The sequence below is a fragment of the Aquarana catesbeiana genome, linkage group LG04, assembly GCF_042186555.1.
Source record: "Aquarana catesbeiana isolate 2022-GZ linkage group LG04, ASM4218655v1, whole genome shotgun sequence".
NCBI classification, from domain to species: Eukaryota; Metazoa; Chordata; class Amphibia; order Anura; family Ranidae; genus Aquarana; species Aquarana catesbeiana.
In genome coordinates this window covers 503516264-503541702 of record NC_133327.1, presented here as the reverse complement: position 1 = coordinate 503541702, position 25439 = coordinate 503516264, and the positions used below count along the sequence as shown (strand labels likewise).

The window sequence follows — 25439 nt, the reverse complement described above, 5'->3', positions numbered from 1 at the left end:
AAGATAAATAGAGCAAACGTAGTCAAAACATAGCCAGAGTTCGGTAACTGGAACGGATAGTCAGACAAGCCAGGACATCAGGGAGCCAGGGGTCAGCGTACTTCAGAACAGGCCAGGAATTTAGGAAACCAGAGAATCAGCATAGTGGAACAGCAAGCAGGAACTGGAACCAGAAGGGACGTCAACCAAGCAAGTCTTTACAGGCACACAGGAGAGATTCTCTTTATATGTTGACCAAGGCAAAGGCAGAGAGGATCTGGACTGAACAGCTTAAGTAACCAGCAGGACTGACGAGCAGGATATCATCACCAGGTGAATCACTGTGGATAGATTAGAGCTGGCAATTAACCAACAGCTGAGCAGCCTGCTCTGTAAAGAAAGGGCTAAGCCCAGCCCTGAAAGCAAGTAAAGTAAAATACATTTTTTCAAAAAACCTGAAAACTTCTTGTGGAAGGGGAGTAATATTGCTCTGGTGCTACATGGTGCCAGTAAAGTTCATTAGTAGCAAGACAAGATCTTGCAAATTGCATTTGTACTAGATGGATAAGATGTGGCACTGGTAGAGGTCCTCCATTTTTGTATAATTTTGCCTTTGTCATCCTTTGTCTTGAGGGTGTAAAACATGATTACGTTTGCGAGCAAACATGTCTGAAGCTGAATTGATGTGCAAAAGAAAATTGGATTAAGACCAGGGAAGTGCTTTCTCAGTTTTGAATGTTAGTAAGGTGTTCAGCTCTAACCTCTTCTGAGCAATTGAATGGTGATTTGAGGGGGTTGGATTGCCAATTTTTGTCGCTATAGAGAATCCAACTCCCTGGTAAGGGTGGAGATTGTTGTGGAAATGTTATGTGTTTTATGGATTGTTATCTGTCTCCCTGTGTCTGATTTAACCAATTAGAGCTCTAGCAGAGAGCACTTTGGTTGAATCGGAACCAGCGGTAAAACCGTCAGTTTGAAAATCTTCTCATGGGCTTGGAGACATGTTCTATGTTTGTATGGGCATTCGCCCGTTTGTAAGTATCAAGCACAATGTGCTGGGCTTCTTGCCTTCAAATTTCTATCCACATTAGAGAAGCGAAGTCCGCATAATGAGAGAAACCTATTATATCTCTGTTGAGGACTTTGCTATCCCTTTTGGATACATATCTGCTTTAATAAGAGGGCATCGATATCTACCTTGTTAATATACTCGTACTGTATATCGACAACACCAGTAGCAATGTCCCCGCAGATCTTCTCAAGCCTGTAAGAACAAGTAGAATGATCTTACTAGATACTGGTTACTCTGAGCAGTATTAAGTGGGCTCCATGCTGACTAAGATGGTGGATGTGGCTGGGTGGAGAGCAGTGTACATGCCTCAAGTGGATGAAACGTGCACTTCTCCCTCCCACTCCTGTGGATGCCCACCCCCTTAGGGTCACTTCCTGTGTATGGTCACTTCCTGTGTAGGGTCACTTCCTGTTATGTAATTTCCTGTGTTATCATTTTGTATGGAGGAAGTGATTGGCTGTTGGGGCCAGGACTTCCTGTTTGTCACTTCCTTTTGTTGTCCATGAATAAAAGCCAAGGGCCTCTGCCCAGGAGGGGCAGATGAAGAAACCATAGCGCTAAGATGGTGACTATGGGGGTTATTTACGAAAGGCAAGTCCACTTTGCACTGCAAGTGCAGTTGCTGTATATCCAAGAGGGACATGCAAGGAAAAAAAAACAGTATTTTAGCTTGCACATGATTGGATGATAAAATCAGCAGAGCTTTCCCTCATTTCAGATCTACCCCTCAGATTTACAGCGACTGCACTTCCAAGTGAACTTGCAGTGCACTTGTAGTGCCAAGTGGATTTGCCTTTCGTAAATAACCCCCTATGTCTGTTGGGGAAATATGGGAGACACGGGTTGTTTAAAGATGCATTGTACTGAAAAGCTGGAAGGGTGCTTAATAGCACAAAAGACTATGGTGGTTTACCCAGGACAGTTAAGATGGCGAGCCAGGTAGGAGTGAACAGAACCTCCTTCACATCGGATCAATCTCTGATGCTTTAGGTAGGTTCTGCTTTGCAAAAGAATAAATTTTACATCTGTTGGTATAATGCCTGGATTTAAATTGTATGTTTGTTATATGTAAGTAACCGTATGTTGTGTAATGTTTTTGATGCCAATGAGAAATAGAAATGCATGAATTGTGATTATTAACTTTGTATGGGACCAAGACACATGTCCCCATAAGTGTAAAAATATTTTTAAGTAAAGGATTTGTTTTGAAGCTGCCTCTGAAAACGCTTTTCACATATTCAAATGGCCATGCATTGCTGGAAACTAGGCAACAGCATGGAGGAGCTCTTTTGTTTTGAGATGAAAAGATAATGCATGCATTCATCGCTGTTTGTATTTCTTTTGTTGTCTTGTTGAAGATGATGCCAGATTTAAGTATATGATCTTCCTTTGGGAATAAGAGAGTAAGTTTGAATCTGTGTTATTTTGTGTTTTATGTAACGTTGGCGGTTAGGGATCTGTTTGATTGGATAGCCTGTGTCTATGGTTATGTGTCGCTCAATTCTTTTAGTCAATTTTTGTGGAGAAAAATGTTGGTGTTTTAGTGAAGAAATCTTGGTTCATGCTGGTTTTGGGGGGATCAGCAACTGCATTTCAAATGTTTGTTTTACCATGTGGTCTGATTGTCGTCGGCCATTCTTGTAGTCACCATGTGGCCCAACTTTTGTCGGCCATTTTCACCATGTGGCTTGATTTTTATTTGTAACTGCCATTTCAAGTCTGCAGTGTTATGGGTGGAATTTCTCTGCTTTTGGGCCAGGTTTGTAAGTTCAGTGTGAGTTAAGTAGTACGGTCTGGTCTGTGTTAATGTGATTTTGGTTTGTAGAGGCACAGTTTAAGGATTTTATACTGTTTAGCCTGTAAATCATCCCAGAGTGGAAATTGCTCCAATTTCAGGGGTGAGACACTGGGAACTGAGAGTGTTTTTTTTAATGTTAAACTCACTGGTTTAAATAGTTTTTCCACTGTTGGATTTCAAAGGCACCATTTTGTTGGGGTGTGTGTGTGTGTGTGTGTGTGTGTGTGTGTGTGAAGCCATGCAGTCTGAGCCACCACTTTCTCTAGGCACCATTTTTGTTTTCCTTTTAAGTGAATTCAATCTTTTCAGGTTTAGCTATTTTTGTACTTTTTACATACTTTTATTGCGTTTTTTTTAATTTGGTTTGAAGTGAAATCTCTACTTTGCACTGAATTTACTAACTTTGACTGAGTTTTTTTTTACTTTTAGTGGTGTGTTATTTTTATTTTTAATTGGGTGTCTTCTTTGAGTTTCCCAGAGGGCAATTCATGCCCCCGCCCACCCAGTTTTGGGTTTTATCGCTTTAGAAGTTCAGGGAGGATAAAACTAGGCTTCCCCTCCCTCTTCCTGTCCATTGATATTTAAATAAACCAGTTAGATGGGTTTTTAGAGCTGAGCAGATGACACAAAGTTGGTGGGAGGAGCTTGGGGTCTTTTTGGAACAAGCATGTGGACAAAGGTACTTGTGTTTGGAAGGACGAAACCATTTTAATTTTTAAATTTAATTCCAGTTGTTTTGTGAAGTTTTATACTGTAATACAGTTTTGGGTAGAGAGCAAACAGGAGGCATCCATGTTATTGTTGTAACATCTAGATACAGACAGAAGCCATAAGATTGTTTTGAATAGTGGAGGATTTCAGTGTTTTGTAGTTGTCTAACAAACGCTTTTAGAAGGCTGTATATTGTGAGACCAGTTGGGCTGTGTATAATAGTTGGAATTGTAGTGTGCAATTGTATTATCATAAACGTGAGAAGTAGTATTCTAGCAGCCCCAAACAGGCCGTATAAGATAATCGGAAAGCGGGGGCCGGTTATAGTGATAAAGGCGCAAACAATAACCGCTCCGAAAGTAAAGTGCAGGGTTCTCTGGACGCATAGTTAGCCAAAAAAGTGATTTGAATAGTATGGGCAAGGGGCCGTCCATGCACCCCAGTCAGACAGCTGCACAAAACATGAAATCTGGGTATGGGACTAAGGCCATTAGACCCCTTAAAGATTGGCAGATATGGTCAGAGGGTACAGTAAGGTGTATTCCTTTGGAAGGTACTTTTGATGTCTGGAGGTACGAAACCCCAGAATAAAAATACCTTGGAAGTAATTCAGCTGTGGCTTCAGAAATCTGTAATGATGAGTAGATTTATGGATGTGTAGTACACGCTTGTGTGATGAAAATTCTCATGCCTGTTTTTGAACTTTGTGGCTGGCCCACGCAAGATTTCAAGCTACTCTCGTGTTTTTCTCATTGTATTTTTTTTCTATTGCTAAAAGAGTGAAAGCAGCATTCCATCTGGTTGTTTTGTTTTTTTTATTTTTGTTTTGGGAACTATGAAATATCTCCCCCACGTTTGTATCTAAATGTTTGTCTCATGTTTTAGTCTTCTCATTGTTTGTATGTAGTAACAAGAATACGTTTGAACCTACCGGAACAACCCTCTTACGTGTCGCGGGTGTTGTATTTTAGTAGGAACATGAAAGTAAGGGTTACAGAGGGTTTGGTTATTGTCGGTTTTGAGGAATGTCAGTGACAATTTACCAATGTACACAAATGTTGTATTGTTTATCATTCTTTGCAGGTTAAATACGAAGGATAGACTAATAACTTTTGTTTATAAGTATCTTTTCAGGTCCAAGGAGTTTCTGAAAGTGTATGTACATAGAAAGCAGGTTATGTAGACAGCTGTACACATGCATAAATACACACGCCTAAGAAGGTAAAAGTATCATAGGCTGTTTCACTGTTTCATTGTTTTTTTTTCTGCACCATTCTACACTCTGCGTGTCTTCCTCCAGTTTGTAATGAGGAAGTAAATGGGGGGGATAATGGTAAGAATGACAATTTTCAAACCAACAATACTAACTGTTCTAATTCTAGCCAAGTTTGTGACCTAGTAGGATGACATGTTCCACGACTGTCTTTCTTTGATGGAATTTGAATCGGCAAGCAGCAGTCCGGTGAAGGAGGCTCCCATTCCAGATGCTAAGAACCTTTTTGTCAATGATTCCAGGTATTACACCCTAGATGGTAAGCCACGCATTGACCACAGTCATTGAGTTAGGTTTGTTTGGAGGTCAACCAAAAACGGGGTTGTACTTTCCTGAGCAGCTGTCGCCATTCTCAGCTGATGGGGTGGGTGCAGTCACTGTAACATGAACTTCAAGAGGTCCACCACAGGGTTCATGAGTCCCTCCTGGACCCTGACACAATAACCAGTTTACATTCTCTCTAACCAGGTGACTGGGTCATTGTAAAGTAGCTTGAGGGACAACACAACTGGATCCACGCCAGCCACTGCAAGAAGCCGCTCAACTACACCAAAGGATGAGGAGTATTTTTGTTTATTTATATTTTTTAGTTTAGTATATTTCGGCAAGGGTAACGATGAAGAGCATCCCAACTTATTGTTTAAATTGTATTCTCCAACTAGCTAAATAAGTGAACCGGACCAATTGCTGGTTCTACTCTGAATCTCCACTGAGCTTTAGTACCCCAGCGATGACAGCAGTACATGCTATATATGGTAAGGATGGAGTTTGGTGCTGCGCTAATCTAGCAAAGTGAGACAATATGCTGCTAAAGGTAGCAGTACAAGTAAAATTGGAAATAGATTGTTATGACTGATAAGAGCAAAACTAATGTTAAAAGTGACAGACAAAAAGATATATAAAATTCACTGCTATAAAACTTCTAAGGGTAATGCATGTGATAATAATAAAGTGCAAAACTCAAACACAAATGACACTGTAATGGGTGTATTATATATACAATAGGTGCAGAGCTGAATAAACTGTGCAATATAATGACATGTGCAAAAATCTGCAATAAATAAAGCTTCCAGTGCAAAGTGAAAAATAACATATACAAGATGCAATGCGGTGTGTAGCATACACACAGCAATCACACAGCAATCAAATTGTGCCAACTACAAGAAGTATAACAAAAGTCCAAGTCATTCCAGGATGTGCAAAAATACAATACAATAAAACTGTGAATAGAATCTAGTGGAAGTAGAGTGTGAGTGAACATTCCAAATATCAAAGTGGTGTGCTTGGAAAAATAGGTGTCTCCTCTTCGTGCAAAGATCACACACTAGTAAGAAGTGGCCTCTTAACTTGCGTTAATGAGGTAACCGCATGAGAATAAATACTGGTAATGGCTGCCTCTCCCTTGTGTTCCTGGACCAGAGTGGGGTTCTTTATATGTCTTGGTCTCTCAATGGATGCAGGAGGAGTAATGAAAGAAAGGGGGTACCTTTAGTGTAGTATTTTTCAACAGTGGTTGATTTTATTAAAACAACATGAAGGTACTCACATAATACAGCAGAACAAAACACTTGTCTCCATGAGCGTCGAGCTTGTTGGCCTACGTCAGCATAGAGTGCCTATCCCGTCCCTATGCATGACGTCATGATCACATGACTTCATCAGGGGATAAGGGGAAGGCACAAAAGATGTCTTTAAATAGTCTATACCATTGATTCTAATGGGCCATTTTCCTGTGGCTCAATGTAATAATAACATAGCGGCCATTTTCCAAGAGACCATGGGCGCTGCCATTTTCTTGGTTATAGTACCTATATAGCACAGCCATAAATGAGTGTAGTTAGTGCTAATGGAGCGTGGCCGCAGGCTGAATACTATCGTAGTGTGGGTGCGGCCATGACACAGGATGGGTAAAAGACTGTTAGCAGAGCGATGAAGGCTGCAGGATGGAAGCTCAATGAAAAAGCTGACATAATGGGCTAGAGATGAAAAACAAATATATAAATAGAATAATAAAATGGATTCCCCTGAGGAAAAAATTAAAATAAGAATAAAACTTATGCCCTGTACACACGATCAGACATTGATTGGACATTCCGACAACAAAATGCATGGATTTTTTCCGACGGATGTTGGCTCAAACTTGTCTTGCATACACACGGTCGCACAAAGTTGTCAGTAAATCCAATCGTACTGAACGAGGTGACGTAAAAAACGTACGTCGGGACTATAAATGGGGCAGTAGCCAATAGATTTCGTCTCTTAATTTATTCTGAGCATGCGTGGCACTTTGTGCATCGGATTTGTGTACACACGATTGGAATTTAAACGATCAAATTTTGTTGTCGGAAAATTTTATATCCTGCTCTCAAACTTTGTGTGTCGGAAATTCCGACAGAAAAGTCCGATGGAGCCCACACACGATCGGACATTCTGACAACACAATCCGATCGCACTTTTTCCATTGGAAAATCAGACCGTGCATACAGGGCATAAGTGTATTTATTAAAAAGACTGTCAAATACCGAACAGGTGGAATAGACCTCAGCACTGACATGTGCATAGAGAGCAGAGAATAAAAATAAGGACCATAGATGAAACAAATAATGGTAAAATATAATGTGTGTTATTAAATAACATGAGCAAATAAGATACGGGTGAGCATATACACATAAAGTACACACATGGGAAATGTATAGATGCATGTGTATAAAAAAGGAGAGGGGGTAAAAAACATAGGGGCGAATGGAATGGGACACTGAAAACCCATGGCAAGAAGCAATAAATAAGAAAAAAGAATGTGTAGTATGAGATAAAGCAAGTTAAAAATCACTGAGAAAAAAGTAAAGGTCGAATTCGATATTCAAACCTCTGGGCGCAAAAGTATCTAATGTAAATATCCATTTGGATGCCAACTGGCTGAGGGTCCTCACCTTGTGCCCCACCCACCAGTGTCTATTATATGGTTCTATTCCCCAAAACTTCAAGAGGGTTGGGTCCCTATTGTGGCATAGCAAGAAGTGTTTAGATACACTATGTTTATCATATCCATTCAGGATATTTTGAATGTGCTCCTTAATACGCACTTTAAGAGGTCTTTTAGTGCAGCCAATGTATTGTAGGCCGCAACTGCACTCTAGGGCGTAGACAGCTCCCTCTGTTACAGAGGTGCTCTTTTGTATATAAATCTAGGCTAAATAGGTAAAGTATCTTGTAGTTGTTTATCTGCCAGAAGTATATGCCAATGACGTTTGATAATTTTTTCTATTTTCTTGTGTTGTACATTGTAGTCCAAGATTATAGGTACTACCACCATTGACGGCTCCTGTTTAGTCTTGTCTTTAATTCATTACGATTCATTTCTGTCACTTCTACTATCTTCTTTTTAATAAACAGATGGTCGTAGCCTTTTGTGGTAAATCTGTGTCCCATCTTTTCTGCCTGGACCAGAAACATATTTAAATTAGTGCAATTGCATATTAACCATGAAGAGCCAATTTTTGTTGCTACAGCTCTCTATTGGAAGGTAACTGTTCCTATCGATGTTTTTAAAGTGCGTTTGTGACAAAAGTTTGTAGTCTTCTTGTACAATCTCCAAATTCAACAGGTCTGTTAAAAACATTTTCTTCCTCCCACTGGGCCATGAATAGAGAGCAAAAGAAAGAGTGAAAGTGGAGGACATTTTTAATTTAAGCAGTCAGCCTCTCACACATGAAGAAATAGGGGTTCTGGACAAAGGTCTGAAGTACGCACCAACTAAGAATCTGGATAAATTCCAGACCTATATTGGCATCCAGAAATTTGTAAGAACTGAATATCAAAAAATATATTGCGGGAAACCCTTTTAGACATTGACCTCCAGATGCTGGTTATGATGGAATTTTACATAGTACATTGAGGAACAAATCGTTTTTTAACCCACCTGTTAAAGATAATAAATATATTGAGGTTTTTAAAAGATTTGTTCTAGATGATATTAAGGATCTTAAGATAAAGAAGAAAGAACCAAGCTATATAAAAAGTGGCATTCGGAAACTGACAAAAAGGAAGGACCTGGTCATCCGACCAGCTGATAAGGGAGGCGGGATCGTGGTCCTCTCAAAGGGACAATATCGCCACAGTATGAAGAATATGCTGAGAGACGAAAGTACTTATAGTAAATTACTGAGCAATCCCATGTTCAAGTGTAGGAATGGACTTGAACAAGCTGTACATCTAGGGTTAAAAAAAAAATATACTAAACAAGAAAGAAGCCAGATTTTTAATACCGGACTCCTGCCGTACACCTATTATATATTCATTACCCAAAATACATAAGGACAAAACTAATCCACCACCGAGGCCAATAGTGAATGGAATAGATTCACTCACTTCCAGAATGGGCCAATACATAAACTTTTTTCTGCAACCAGCCGTTCAAAGCACAAAAGCTTATTTAAGGGACACAAAACAAATGTTACAGATTATAGAGAATATCCCTAAAGAAAAAGGACCCTGGATCATGGCTACTGCAGACGTATCGTCCTTATACACGATAATACCCCACCATCAAGCGTGCAAAGCTGCAAAATGGGGCTTGAGGAGATATACCAAGCTACCGTGTATACAGAGAAAGTTTCTAATAAAATTTCTTTATCTTTGTTTAAAGAATAACTACTTTTGGTATTATAAAAACTACTATCATCAACAGACTGGAGTAGCGATGGGAGCCAAATTTGCCCCAAGTGTAGCAGGCCTATTCATGGCCCAGTGGGAGGAAGAAAATGTTTTTAATAGACCTGTCGAACTGATGATATATAAAAGATATATTGATGATGTTTTCATACTATGGAAAGGAGATCCCGATCAGCTGACCTCATTTTTTGAGAGACTAAACTTGAATGATAGGAACATAAAATTGTCTTGGGATATCAGCGAGAGAAACGTTATTTTTCTGGATTTGGAGATTATACAAGAAGACTCCAAACTTTGGTCACAAACGCACTTTAAAAATGTTGATAGGAACAGTTACCTTCCAATAGAGAGCTGTCACCACAAAAATTGGCTCTTCAACGTCCCTAAAGTACAACTTATGTGGTAAGACGCAATTGAACTAATTTAAATACGTTTCTGGACCAGGCAGAAAAGATGGGACACAGATTTACCACGAAAGGCTTCCACCATCTGTTAAAAAGAAGATAGTAGAAGTGACAGAAATGAATTGTAATGTATTAAAGACAAGACTAAACAGGAGCCGCCAAAGGTGGTAATCTTGGACTAAATGTACAACACAAGAAAATAGAAAAAATTATCAAACGTCATTGGCATATACTTCTGGCAGATAAACAACTACAAGATACTTTACCTATTTAGCCTAGATTTATATACAAAAGAGCACCTACCATCTGGGACAAAGTAGTGAAGAATGTAATGCATCCACCCAAGAGAACTTTTACTTTCTTTACTGGAAAAGGCTTTTATCCTTGCAAGAGATGTTTTGCATGCCTGAGGACTAGACGTCCGAATGAAAGGAAATTCAATTTCACATCCACAAGTACGGGATACACGTATGAGGTCAAAGATTTTTTTTTTTGCTGTAACACAGAGGGAGCTGTCTATGCCCTCGAGTGCAGTTGCGGCCTACAATACATTGGCTGCACTAAAAGACCTCTTAAAGTGCGTATTAAGGAGCACATTCAAAATATCCTGAATGGATATGATAAACATAGTGTATCTAAACACTTCTTGCAATGTCACAATAGGGACCCCACCCACTTGAAGTTTTGGGGAATAGAACCATATAATAGACACTGGCGGGTGGGGCACAAGGTGAGGACCCTCAGCCAGTTGGAATCCAAATGGATATTTACATTAGATACTTTTGCGCCCAGAAGTTTGAATATCGAATTTGACTTTAACTGTTTTCACAGTGATTTTTATCTTGCTTTATATCATACTACACATTCTTTTTTTCTTATTTATTGCTTCTTGCCATGGGTTTTCAATGGGTTGTCCCATTCCATTCGCCCCTATGTTTTTTTACCCCCTCTCCTTTTTTATACACATGCATCTATACATTTCTCATGTGTGTACTTTATGTGTATATGCTCACCCATATCTTGTTTGCTCATGTTTTTAATATCACACATTATATTTTATCATTATTTGTTTCATCTATGGTCCTTATTTTTATTTTCTGCTCTCTATGCATACGTCAGTGCTGTGGTCTTTTCCACCCGTTAGGTATTTGACAGTCTTTTTAATAAATACACTTAATTTTATTCTTATATTAATTTTTTCCTCAGGGGTATATATTTTATTCTATTTTTATATTTGTTTTTCATCTCTAGCCCATTATGTCAGCTTTTTCATTGAGCTTCCATCCTGCAGCCCTCATCGCTCTGCTGACAGTCTTTTATCCCAGGGTCTATCCTGTGTCATGGCTGCGCCCACACTACGATAGTGTTCAGCCTACGGCCACGCTCCCTTAGCACTAACTACACTCTCATTTATGGCTGTGCTATATAGGTAATGATAACTAAGAAAATGGCCCATGGTCTCTTGGAAAATGGCCGCTATGTTATTATTACATTGAGCCGCAGGAAAATGGCCGCCCATTAGAATCAATGGTATAGACTATTTAAAGACATCTTTTGTGCCTTCCCCTTATCCCCTGATGAAGTCACGTGATTGTGAGGTCACGCGTACGGATGGGGTAGGCACTCTATGCGGACGTAAGCTAACAAGCTCGCTGCTCGTGGAGACAAGTATTTTTTTTCTGCTGTATTAGTTGAGTATCTTCATGTCGTTTTAATAAAATCAACCACTGTTGAAAAATACTACACTATCCGGTACCCCCTTTCTTTCATTACTCCTCCTGCATCCATGGAGAGACCAAGACATAGAAAGAACCCCACTCTGGTCCAGGAACACAAGGGAGAGGCAGCCATTACCAGTATTTATTCTCATGCGGTTACCTCATTAACGCAAGTTAAGAGTCCACTTCTTACTAGTGTGTGATCTTTGCACGAAGAGGAAACACCTATTTTTCCAAGCACCCCACTTTGAAATTTGGAATGTTCACTCACACAAAGAAGAAATACTTCCATTAAATTCTATTTACAGTTGTATTGTATTGTATTTTTGCACATCCTGGAATGACTTGGACTTTTGTTATACTTCTTGCAGTTGGCACAATTTGATTGCTGTGTGTATGCTACACACCGCATTGCATCTTGTATACGTTATTTTGCACTGGAAGCTTTATTTATTGCAGATTTTTGCACATGTCTTTGTATTGCACAGTTTATTCAGCTCTGCACATATTGTATATATAATACACCCATTACAGTGTAATTTGTGTTTGAGTTTTGCACTTTGCACTTTATTATTATCATCACATGCATTATCCTTAGAGGTTTTATAGCAGTGTATTTTATATATCTTTTTGTCTGTCACTTTTAACATTAGTTTTGCTCTTATCAGTCAACAATCTATTTCCAATTTTACTTGTACTGCTACTTTTAGCAGGATATTGTCTCACTTTGCTAGATTAGCGCAGCATCAAACTCCATCCTTACCTTACTGTTTTTAGGGGTTCGGTTTGACCCTTAGTTGGTGCATGCAGCTGTTCTATCAGTATTTTCCATTTTTCTCCTTTTTTTGCACATGGTAGCGCAGGAATAATTATATTCCATTTACATGCTATATATGATCATATTGGTATAAGGAGTTTTGACAAACTAGTAAAAACTCCAAACAGACACTTGTCAATAGAATTTAATGATATATTTTTAGAGGGCAAAATTAGCTATAGTTTTAACAATAGCTCTGGTTCTTGCCAGCTTTGGTATCGGGACAACTAGGTTGCTCACAAGTGTGCTTCAACTTTAGTTTGGTATTAATGCAAATCTACAGCTTATAAGGTAATTCCCCCTAATGCAAGAGGTTCATGTGTGCTGGTGAAACTCATTCCAGCATTTTATGTCGAGGCCGATTGTGAGGATCTGATAGCGTGAGAGAAGGTAAGAATGGCAGGGACAGCTAGAAGGGAATTGTTCACCAACCCCGACCAGATCTGGGCATGGTTTCCTGCTTGTACACGATGGGGGCTTGAGCTCATGAAACGATTGAACAATTTCTCATCTATTGTGGATGGGATGTTCAATGTAACTGTTGAAGCTACAAGGAAGTTCCTTTCTATTAAAAGATGGCCCATGATTATCTGTTGGCATCCATGGGGGGTTTCTGTGAATTCATAGGTAATGATTGTTGTACCTGGATCGGGGATACTAGTGACAAAGTTTAGGCCCATATGGATAAGGTTTAGATCCCTGCATGGCAAAGCCAGAGCTCTAGCTAGTGAAAGTTGGAAGTCCCTTTTAAGGGTCTGGGAATCTTTGGGGATTTCATTTTTCAGCAAGTCATGGTTGAAGGAAGTAGGGGTATATATACTTATGTTGTTTTTGTTTCTATTTCCTCCCATATGCTGTTATGAGGCGCTGCTGTTGCCTGATTGGATGAGTGAATAGAGCCAGAGCAGATGACCACATCTTCTTCTCTCAGATGAGAAGCCCTGAAGTCCAATCCACGTACAAGACACAGAGGACCCCAGACCGACCGGCCTTCCTGTCCTCCTCTAAATCATCCCTCCTGAAGAAGAGTCTACAAGTCAAGCCGTGTTTTCCTTTTTATGGACTTAAGGACTGATTAAGAAGATCAAGATTCACCGAGGAAAATATAGTAGCATATGACAAAAAGGAGGACCTGTTGTGGAAATGTTATTATGTGTGTTTTATGGATTGTTGTCATCTGTCTCCCTGTGTCTGATTTAACCAAGGAGCGCTCTAGCAGAGTGCCCTTAGGTTGAATCGGGACCAGCGGTAAAACCGTCAATTTGAAAACCTTCTCATGGGCTTGGAGATGTGTTCTGTGTGTGTGGGCGTTTTCCGGGTTGTAAGTATCAAACGCAATGCGCTGGGCTTCTTGCCTTCAAATGTCTATGCACATTAGAGAAGCGAAGTCCCCATAACATGTGAAACCTACTATTATATCACTGTTGTGGACTTCGCTATCAATTTTGGATACATATCTGCTTTAATAAGAGGGCATTGATATCTGCCTTGTTAATATACTCGTACCGTATATTGACAACACCAGTAGCAATGTCCCCACAGATCTTCTCAAGCCTGTAAGAACGAGTAGAATGATCTTACTAGATACTGGTTACTCTGAGCAGTATTGTGTGGGCTCCATGCTGACTAAGATGGTGGATGTAGCTGGGCGGAGAGCAGTGTACATGCCTCAAGTGGATGAGACGTGCACTTCTCCCTCCCACTCCTGTGGATGCCCTCCTCTTTAGTGTAATTTCCTGTTTAGTGTCATTTCCTCTGTAGTGTCATTTCCTGTGTAGTGTCACTTCCTATGATGTAATTTCCTGTATTAGCATTTTGTATGGAGGAAGCAATTGGCTGTTGGAGCCAGGACTTCCTGTTTGTCACTTCCTTTTGTTGTCCATGAATAAAAGCCAAGGGCCTCTGCCCAGGAGGGGCAGATGAAGAAACGATGGAGCTAAGATGGTGACTGTCTGTTTATTGGGGAAATACAGCAGACACGGGTTGTTTAAAGATGCAATTTACTGAAAAGCTGGAAGGGCGCTTAATAGCACAAAAGAGTACGGTGGTTTATCCACGACAAGATCTGTTTCCATCATTACTTATTTTTAGCAGCAGCAATGCCTATAAAGTACCGCTTTGTGGGCCACCCACAAAGTAGCAGGGGAAGTATCTGGGGTTGAATTTAATGAAAATACTCTTGCATAGAGTTAGCAATATCCTGGTGGGTAGTGGGGTCAGTGAGAAGGGAATTGTTCAAACACCAGGAATAAGGGGTGTCCGCTAAGCCAATGAAATATGAAGTTAATGATACTATAATTAGAAAATTTGAGAATTAGTTAATATGATAGGGGTGCAGTAAATATAATCCAACCTGGCAAAAGTCATGCAGATGAAAATAAAATGTGAAGTCTTTAGCGCCGGTGTTATGGGCCCGCAAGAAATTGGTCAGCTGAAATGAGCAGAGCTGTCTAGCGAGAGATTTAGGGAAAGATTTTGAAAAAATCACCAAAGTACTTCTATCCATCTGTGGGTGGGCCACAAGGTTAAGCCTAGGTTCACATTTATGCAAACACAGACATCGCAAGTTATTCGCACATTGCGGGGATGATAACATGCAATGTCTGTGCAATGCGAGTTCAGCCAACTATATACAGCCTGAAGTCCCAGTGCTCAGCTGTTCTACTCCTACTCCTGTGGTTACTGATTCCAGTACCACCTCTTTCTGCACTGCCAGGCCGCCTGGCTGAGACTGCCCCTTTCACTAGCCCTCCTGGCTAAGACTCCACAGTCCCCCCAGACCGAATCTGCATCCATCCCAGACTGCTTCCACTCAGTCCTCTCAGGTATGCCTTTTATTCCTCAGACTATAAGCTCACCAGCCCTCTTAACAGTCTTCCTTCCTGAAGATTTGCCCAGCAGTTTTCTCCTGCTGTCCCAAGCCTTGCTCCCATGCCCACTAGTCAGGATCCATCTGTGTGTAATAAAGAGGAGTCCCTTTTGCACCTAAGTCCAGACCTGAGTTCACCCCCCAGACTAGGGGGTTACTCTCAAAGGCCTCCGACAGCTAAAACTTCATCTACAGCTTCCACCTGAACTCCACTGCCCCAGCTGGGCTGACCCTGAGTATTTGAGGGGCCTGCCCCCTGCGAACCCATCTACTGGGGATTGGTCAGGGCCCTCATGAATACTCCAGGCAGCTCCACCTTACTTCCCCTCCCATTCTTCTGGAAGTTTCTAGTAAGTTCAAGAAGTAGGGAGGAGGTCTTGGTGATGCTGCCTGTGAGTCACCTAGCTCTCCCTGGATCTATAATTCTCCGTTCAAACCTGTAAGCAGTAAGGTGTTAAGGGTATATATTCAGTATTCAATCTTTTTCACATAATACCCTAAAATGCTCTGTCGTGGTAAAATGGTTTGGATTGGCCTCTATGATCCACACTTGTAAACCTTTAGTACCCCTGGCATGCTCTTCTTTGAAATGGCGTGGTACACTGTAATCATTATCTCCCTGTTCAATAAACCTCCTGCGTTCACCAAACCTGCCTCTCAGTGGTCTATTGGCGCGGCAAAATAAAGTAGGTTTGTGTAAGGAGACTGGGGACTGTTCCTGGCTACATGGATTACCGGTAAGGCATTAGCCCTACAAACTGAGTTGGCATAAGAAATATGTAGTGATTAAATGTACAAAACTGTGGGAGTAGTGGAGCTAAGATGCACTGTCTAAAGACATAGCAGAATGTAAGGACCAGAGCATAGAGTAAAACCTTGGTGGAAAGGTTGCATGACTGGGGAGTAAGAGCCATAAAAAGAAAATAAGAAAATAAGAAATGAGAATAAAAGAATGGAGAGAAAGTTAGATGCATCTTACCAAAATGGTTGTCAGAAGGTTGATTGGGAGTTGAAGCTGGATTGGGAAAGCTTGCAGGTTTGAGCAAGAGCAGCTGATCAAGAATGTGTGACCCTAGGGAAGTTAGTCAGTCCTAATTTGAGAGCACGAGATTAGGTTTCTCATGACTGTTTGGAGGTTATGAGAAAAAGATAATTTTTAAGGAACTTTAAATAAAGAAAAAAAGCAGTGGCTTCCCCAGCTGGTAGATTTGCATGAATGAATAATCAGTGAGCTTGGTTCCAAGTGCAGATTTCATTGCAGTTATGGCAATACTACTACCTTTAACCGCTTCAGCCTCAGAAGATTTTACCCCCTTCCTGATCAGAGCACTTTTTGCGATTCGGCACTGCATCGTTTAACTGACAATTGTGCGGTCGTGCGACGTGGCATCCAAACAAAGTTGACGTCCTTTTTTTTTTTTTTCCCACAAATAGAGCTTTCTTTTGGTGGTATTTGATCACCTCTGCAGTTTTTATTTTTTGCGCTATAAACAAAAAAAGAGCAGCAATTTTGAAAAAAAAGCATTATTTTTTACTTTTTGCTATAATAAATATCTGCCAAAAATATAAATAAAAAGTTTTTTTTCCTCAGTTTAGGCCGATATGTATTCTTCTACATATTTTTGGTAAAAAAAATTGTAATTGTAATAAGCGTATACTGACTGGTTTGCGCAAAAGTTATTGCATCTACAAAATAGGGGATAGTTTTATGGCATTTTTATTATTAATTTTTTTTTTATACTAGTAATGGCGGCGATCTGCAATTTTTATCAGGACTGCCACATTATAGCGGACACATCGGACAATTTTGACAAATTTTTGGGACCATTGGCATTAATACAGCGATCAATGCTATAAAAATGCACTGATTACTGTAAAAATGTCACTGTGCAGGGAAGGGGTTAACACTAGGGGGCGATCAAGGGGTTAATGTGTTCCCCAGTGTGTGTTCTAACTGAAGGGGGGAAGGGACTGTGCAGGGGAGATGACAGATCACTGTTCATACTCTGTATGAACAGACTGTCTGTCTGTTTTCCCCTCAGAGAGCCGGAAGCTGTGTGTTTATACACACACAGGTCCCGGTTCTCCGTGTGTCAGCTATGATCACGGGAGCCCGACAGTGATCGTGAACTGCCGGGCACTCACATCGGCTCGGGGGGCCAGCGGGGGGTGCGTGCGCTCCCAGTGGCCACAGGGCGACGGGACGTTACATAACCTTGTTTCGCCCAGCCGTGCCATTCTGCCACAGTACAACTGCGGCGCCTGGTCGGCAAGTGGTTAAAGCAAACAAAAAAAATCAGATGGCTGCACTCCCACACGATGCAATACAGATTTTAAAGTGAACAAATGTCCATAAAACAAGCAAGCACAGACAGGCAGGGGACTAACAAGGCTGACACGTTTCACTTGGAATCCATGCATTATCAAAGCCACTACCTTTAAAGCAACCCTTCTATTTAAGCTAAGTCAATGAAGGATTGTAGTCTATGATATAGACTTTAAAGTCAGGGTTGTTCAATTTTCCTATTTTTTTTACTTACATTCTCCTTACTGGTAACCTTTTATTTTATTAATAGATGCTGATGTGGCCAATTCACCAATGTCCAGCCCTTTTCTGTATTTTGTTTATGGTGAGCAGTGATAGGTCTAAATGCTACTAATGCTAACCAACTACAGTCAGTCAGTCCAGTCTGACTTGTCTGTGATGCTTATTATATTTCTATATTTATAACACTCAAAATAACACACTTTAAAAAAGTGTGAGCTTTTTTGCTAAAAAGAAAAAAATTCACACAAAGCTCTTAAACTGTGGTAAGTAATCTGAGATGTTACTGAGATGTTAATGCAGATTACAACTTGCAGGTTTTTTAAACTGAAGTGACAAACATAGCAGGCAATGCGTAAACAAATTCAATACACTGTAAATTATTCTAACCTCCATATCTAACGAGTCACTGTAATCTCTCCCATCTTTCTTACTTACTGCAGCCTTTATTCTTGAATAGTCAGTTTGGGCCATGGGTGTTGGAGGAGCTTGAAAAGTTCTGATGGCATAAGCAAGAAAAGACCACGCCACTACAAATTTGGGTAATTCATCTGCTAGTGCAGAAATAAATGGCTGCTGTATTTCTGCAATGTTTTTTTCTGATGATTTGTCTGCAAGCACAACACCTCCTGACTGACTGTGGGGAAAAAAATAAAGAAGGGGATACAGGGATTGAGCCTACAATGCAAAAGAAACCTCATTTTTATATTCTGACATACGCAAGATTTTACAATTTTTAAGTGGTTAATTTTAAATGGTCACAGAATTCTGCTGAAGATACTATATATAAAAAGATCTTTAGCTTTCTGAGTTTCTAGAGAAAAAAAAAGCACCGACAATAAAAACAGATGCACTGGTACATGAATAATGTGATTTTGATATTTGCAAGGCAATCATAAATACAAATCCAAACACTTTCCAAGTCTATGAATCTTGTCAGTGCAAATCAAATCCCATTTGTTGTAATTGTAGTACGGCCATTAATCTTTTAGCAACCTTTCAACAATTTTACCTTTTGCCTAATAATTATCATAGAACATGGCTACTGTATGTCTAGGTCAGAAATATATTTAAATGGCTTATTGCTAATCACTGACATTAAAGCATTGCAAATCCATATAAGAATGATGTATCTAGGCCATATCCTGCTGATGGGCAGCCACATAGATGTTGATATCTTGATAGCCAATTGTGACTAACCTCCGATATGGCTTCAGATTTTTCAAATAATTACACAATTTTGCTGACAAGCAGAATAAAAGGAAAGCAAGTGGCAGTCAAATTTATGTCAGTTATGAGAAGTTAAATGTATGGAATATGAGCAGTACTATTATTTTGTATCATTGCATCAATGGCATTGATGCCATTTAGCATTTGCTACAAGTATCAATGAGTGACACCAACATCACAATAACTAAATGATGCAATAAGCCGCATGTTTTATAACAATCCTCTTTTCAGGCACTGCAAAAATTAGTAAATGAAAGATGAAAAACTGTTTTCCCGATGAACAGTAACTCTAGCACTGTTACACCAGTTGGTTATCACTGACGCATTGCATAGAAAGGACCATAAAAAGTGATACAATCATTTCCAATCTTATTTTTCTTCACTCCCCTAGTCAATAAACACTTTCAGTATGAAGTCATTCCTTTTTACAGGACACAAAAATGAGTGATAAAGCAACTAATAAATGTCTCTGTTAAATGTAAATAAAGATGTGGTGGACAGCTTTATATGTGTGGATTTTTAACATATTAGAGGTGAATTGCATAGCTGACATCAATCCCATATTAACCTAGAGTCTGCAATCAGTTCCTGAAACCGCTTTGTTGCTAGGCAACTACTATTACAGTAAATGAACAGAAACACTTTACTAGTCTGACTACACACCCAGTAAGTAAACACTGTATATCATTAGCTTCTTCTCTGTGTTTGAATCTGGACAAGAGTTGTTTTATACTGCTTTTCACTAAAATGTCTTTTGCATTCAAGCAATCTCACACCTGAAAAAGTAAACATAACTAAAAAAAGTATAATAACTAGCTAACATTCTAGTACAGTACTAGACTACAGAAGACCCCTTTACAAACTTTTTTGAGTTCCCTAAATGGTGCCCACCACATTATCCTATGTGTGGGTTCCCCCCTTCAGCATGTCATCCTATAGGAGAAGAAATATTGCACAGCTTGCCTTCTGCTTCCATACTGTGGCAAGTTAAACCAAATTAGCACATGTTAGTGCTACATACAGTCATGATACACATAGTGCCAACAAACGTATTCACAAAGTTATTGAAAATGTCAGCATTATGTTTATGCATGTGTAATCTGCAGGGCTTTTTGCCTACTGACTGCCCTATACTTACATGATGGTAGCTCTGATGGGCCCTGTTGCCTTTTGGGGTCTATTTGCCATAGAAAAGGCTCCATAAGCAATATGTTCTCTCCTGGTACCATGCACAGTAGTTGGCACTGGCCTTCTAGCACAGAGATCCAACATATGCACAGAATACAATACAGCACTGATCAACCCACTAAATCCATACCAATACCGTGGGAATTCCAGGCCACAATACTCCTCCGCGATGTAAACATTATAACGTAGACAAAATCAACAGTACCAACATGAATCCTATTTTTATTTAAACTTACAGCAGGGTTTGGAAGCAGAGTTGGCTTACCTGTTTCAATCATTACCACCCTTAGTTACAGCTCATGGCTAAGGGCTGAAATGCATAAGCTAGTGCCACTTTAAGTTCTGCTGTGCATTGATTTTAGAGCCTGACTTCTTGTTAAATTCAACATATGATCCCAACTAGCCATCTGTAAACATATTATAATAAGCGGAAATAGTTGCGCTAATCAAACTAATGGACAAAATATAGAACTGAAATCAGAACACACTATTAATCACTGAAGTGTAAGAATATCAATATAGTACAAATGTAATGAAGAGTGAGTCATAAAATAAAGTCTCTGAAAAGTGACAAATAAAACAAGTTCTATGATGATAAAGATCCAGAAAGATGGAAAAGATTCTCAGGGTTTTCACCACCACCAAAGGAAAAGGGATGGAACTCTTTGTGTGGCAATTACCGGAAGGAATGGAGAAGTGGACCTCCTGTTGTAGCGAGGTTACACACGCCTGCAGATATAGCCCTCTGCGGGGTCTGAGATGGATCTTGGCTTTAAGGTGTGTAAGTAGACTCTGGGCGTCCTCCTCGATATATGGCTGCCGTCCATCCCCATTCCTCAAAAGCACAAATTCCCAAGTAAGCTCAGAGCATATAGCAGAACAAAGGCTCCAAGTGCGTTATTGTTTTTCAAAAAAGCTAATTTATTGTGTAAAATCTCTGGTTGGATGTACAAACATCATAAAAACACTTGCCGGCAATAAAATTAAAATTAAACACCCGCACTTCCGGGGTCATATGGGGTGTGATGACATCAGCGCATAGCTCCGCCCGACATGTTTCGTCATACGTGACGTTTTCCAGGGGCACATCCACTAGTTTGATTAGCACGACTATTTCCGTTTATTAGCTTTTTTACATTATTATATTGCATGTTTGTGTCGCTGCTTTTTTCTCACAGGTTTTTTCACAGGTTTCTTCACAGTTATTAGTATTATCAGCATGGTATACCACTTTGATAAACATATATTATAGAATTTGTGAGAACCTGTATAGTGCTAAAGTGTTCTGCACTGATATTTTAACTCAATCTTTTTTTATTACGTTTTTCGAAAGGAGCACAGAAAACAAAGGTTCAAAAAGCTTTTTTCATAATCACATCAATGACAATCGGGGTCTAATACACTTCAGACTGCCAACTAAGCCCTTAGAATGGAGCATGAATTGTAAAATTATAGTTCCAAAAGTAACCACAATTCAATGAAATATATTCCTTACCAAAAAATGTCCCTAAGCCTTTTTGTGATTGTTATGGGGCTTTGGTATGAACTAGTAGTACCTTAAGTGAATAAATTACACTGGTGTTAACCAATCAACTACACCAATATCTGAATGCATTTTATGACTGCAGAACCCCTGAAACATTAGTAAATTATTTTGAAACAGTGGTAGGAGTAGACTAAAAGCTCCATTAGGCAGAGGGTGATGTGAACAATTCTACATAAAGCTGTAAGTTTTTAATTGGCTATGCAACATATTACATATTACATTATCAGTCAGGTTGAAAAAAGACACAAGACCACCTAGTTTAACCAACAGAAATGTTAAAAATAAAAATTATGCTGCTAAGTGTTATTGTTCAATAGATAACCTAGTGGAAGTGGCATGTTGGGTAGTTACGGTATGTAAGAAGTTGTTGATAAACACATTTGCTCAAAAGGTGAGCATTCTGAGAGCCTGCACTATTACATGATTTTTTTTATTTTATTTTTTGCAAATGTGCTATTTCATAAAACTGGCCATGAATTATCATTATTATACAGGATGTATATAGCACCAACAGTTTGCGCAGCGTTAAACAAAATTAAGGCAGACATTACAGTTACATTACAATTTGGTACGAGAGGAATCAGAGGGCCCTGCTCATTAGAGCAGGATAGGCTTCTTAAAAGAGAAGGGTTTTGAGGGATCGTCTAAAGATGGATAGATTAGGGGACAGTCAGACAGATTGGGGTAGGGAATTCCAAAGGATGGGAGAAGCTCTGGAGAAATCCTGGAGGCAAGCGTGGTAGGAGGTTACAAGGGAGCTAGAGAGCAGGTCTTGGGAGGACCGAAGAGAGTGGCTTGGCTGGTATTTTGGGACTAGTTTAGGGATGTAGCTGGAGGCAGAGTTATGGATGTCTTTGTAAACTATTGTTAGTACTTTGAATTTTATTTGTTGGGTGAGTGGAAGCCAGTGGAGGGATTGGCAGAGAGGGGTGGAGGACACTGAATGGTTGGTAAGGTGGATGAGTTTTGCAGCGGCATTTATTATGGACTGAAGGGGGGATAGTCTATGTAAAGGTAAACCAATTAGGAGGGAGTTGCAGTAGTCGAGGCTAGAGATGACCAGGGAGTGAATTAGAAACTTGGTGGTGTCATTAGTTAAAAAGGTGCATATTCTAGAAATGTTATGGAGGATAAGGAGGCATGAATAATCAATCATTCAAAACTGCCCATTCTCACAATATATGCCATGCATATCATACAAAAATCTGTGAAAGAGACCAGAACCCTGTGCACTTTTCTTATGTCTACTCTTCTGTTTAGAATTATCACTTTCATTTGTTGTAAAACATAAGCATCTGATTATGTATATTAGTGAGAGGGATGCTGCACAAAACATGGTTTATCAAAATCAAGGCACTCCTATCCCACTTTGCTAACGGAAAATTTCAATTTATAATCCTTCAAATCCAGGCTAATTCAGCACAGTTACAGAAAGTAACAATTTGTCCCTGCAATAAGTGAATAATTACAAAATGGGAGATTTTCTACCAACTTTCCACAAATCCATGCGGGGTTAATTGCACAGTAATTGTCCAAGAAGCACACAACCATTATATGAGATTTTAATTATTCAGTGCTGCTACTTAAATCTCTTGTGTATCATAGGGCTTAAGTCAAAAAATAGAATTAGATTGAACTGGATTCATTTGAAAGCAATTTGGAGCTTTTTGTGTCCACATTTAAAAGGTAAACAGTATAAATAAAACTGCATCAAGCACAACTAACTAACAAGTATAAGTCAGCATATTCAGCCTGCCATCTGCATTTTATAGTTCTTTACTTCCTCTGTAACAGCAAGGAAGTTGTCCCGTCCATATGTTTTCTATAGCATGACATTGGTAATATTCCTTCTAACGTAGCATATTTGAGGAATGCAGAACTTAACCTACCTTATATAATATCATCTGTTGATAGGCTGGTGTTTGCAGAAATATTCCAGTCATAAAAAGAAAAAGCACAGGTTCCACTGTAAGTATTGATTGTAAAGAACGGCACATTGTCAGTCAGGAGCTTTTTAAGCAAATATGGATTAACAGCCTAAAACTGAGAAGTAAGGCTGGGAGTCTAATTTATTTAAAGAAAAGGAGATAAAATCTTCTACAGAGTGCAATAATGTGCAATAAAGTAACTGCTACTCAGATCTTCTAATAAGAAACTCTTTCATTTTGCTATAATAAACTCAAAGTCACTCTGAAGAGTTTCAGTACTGCTCTAAGACTCAGTGCTTATATATGAGAAATGAAGAACACGGAACCTGTGACTTCCTGAAAAAATCAGTACTATTTATATTTGAGGTCAAAGGGTGAAGCCTGACTATCTAGCTTTCTAGCTTAGTGTGAGTTTACAATTATATGGGAGGACAATGTATATACAGTATACTGTGTATGTATGTATGTATATATATATATATATATATATATATATATATAGAGAGAGAGAGAGAGAGAGAGAGAGATGTATATCTATCTCTCTCTCTCTCTCTATATATATATATATAGATATAGATATAGATATATAGATATATAGAGATAGAGATATATATATATATATATATATATATATATATATATATATATATATATATATATATATATATATATATATATATCTATATCTATATCGATCGATATAGATATATTATATATATATATATACACACACAGTATATACTGTATATATTATATATCTATATATATATGCCTGTATATATATATATATATATATATATATATACACTGGACTGGGACTCATTCAGTAAGACAGTAGACAAACATAATTCATCTGCTTGTCCAAGCCCTCAACTAAACTCAGCTGGACCCCTTTAAAGAGTTTCCCAACACAAGCAGGCATCACTTGCATAGTTACCAACATTTGAAAATAATTAGAAAGAGCACCTTAAGGGGAATGGGAAGAAAAATGTGGTGTATGTACTGTGCTGCACACCCATTGCCAATGGCAATGGCTTAACATAGGCATGACCAATAAACTGGGCTTAAATATAATATACTCTCTTCTGCTGGTCAGCTTGTTGGGCCCAACTGTTAAGTCAAATCACTCAGGATATTATGCTTTTAATTACTAATAATGGCACCGGCTCTGTTCCCTTTAACCACTGATAATGGCACTGGCTCTGTTATACTGGCAGGCAACACTGTGCCTCTTTTGTTAAATGGTAGTGTGGATTTGGACAGGGGCCTCTCACCAACTTCTTGTGTTATCAGGAGGTCTCCTTCTGTATACTGTGTATAGCACAGCCAGTCTGTGTCCACAGCATCCTTCCCCTTAATCAGGCAATTGGTTCCAATAGCATCTGTAGCACTTTCTGATGTCATAGAATATCTGTCTAGGAAAAGGGAACAGGAAACAACCTTTCATATTTGCCCCAGTGCCACATGGGATTGGTAGTGTCCTCTTTCCAACCAAATGAGCCAGCTCAGCCTGTGCAGAAGTCTCTTGTGAACACAAATAAAGGCAGCAGCCGACACAATGAAACTGCAACTACTCATCTCCCTGTCAGTTGTTGACTGGGGCTACACTTGTAAATGCACAGCCTGGCAGATTGACCAAACAGCATGGTGGTAAAAAATGAACAGGAAGCACTGTGGGGGTTGTGTCATG

The 25439-nt window shown here is 39.4% G+C and overlaps 1 protein-coding gene across 7 annotated transcripts in view; it reads right to left on the bottom strand.

Moving 5' to 3' along the window:
* Positions 1–24081, bottom strand: part of LOC141140482 (proton-coupled folate transporter-like) — a 755302-nt gene extending 731221 nt beyond the window's left edge. For all 7 annotated transcript variants that reach the window (XM_073627715.1, XM_073627719.1, XM_073627718.1 and 4 more), the window contains exon 1: positions 23711–24081. In XM_073627715.1, the coding sequence (XP_073483816.1) occupies positions 23711–23818 (108 nt within the window). In that variant the 5' untranslated portion in view covers positions 23819–24081. The remainder of the gene's footprint in view (positions 1–23710) is intronic.
* Positions 24082–25439: the final 1358 nt, after the last annotated feature.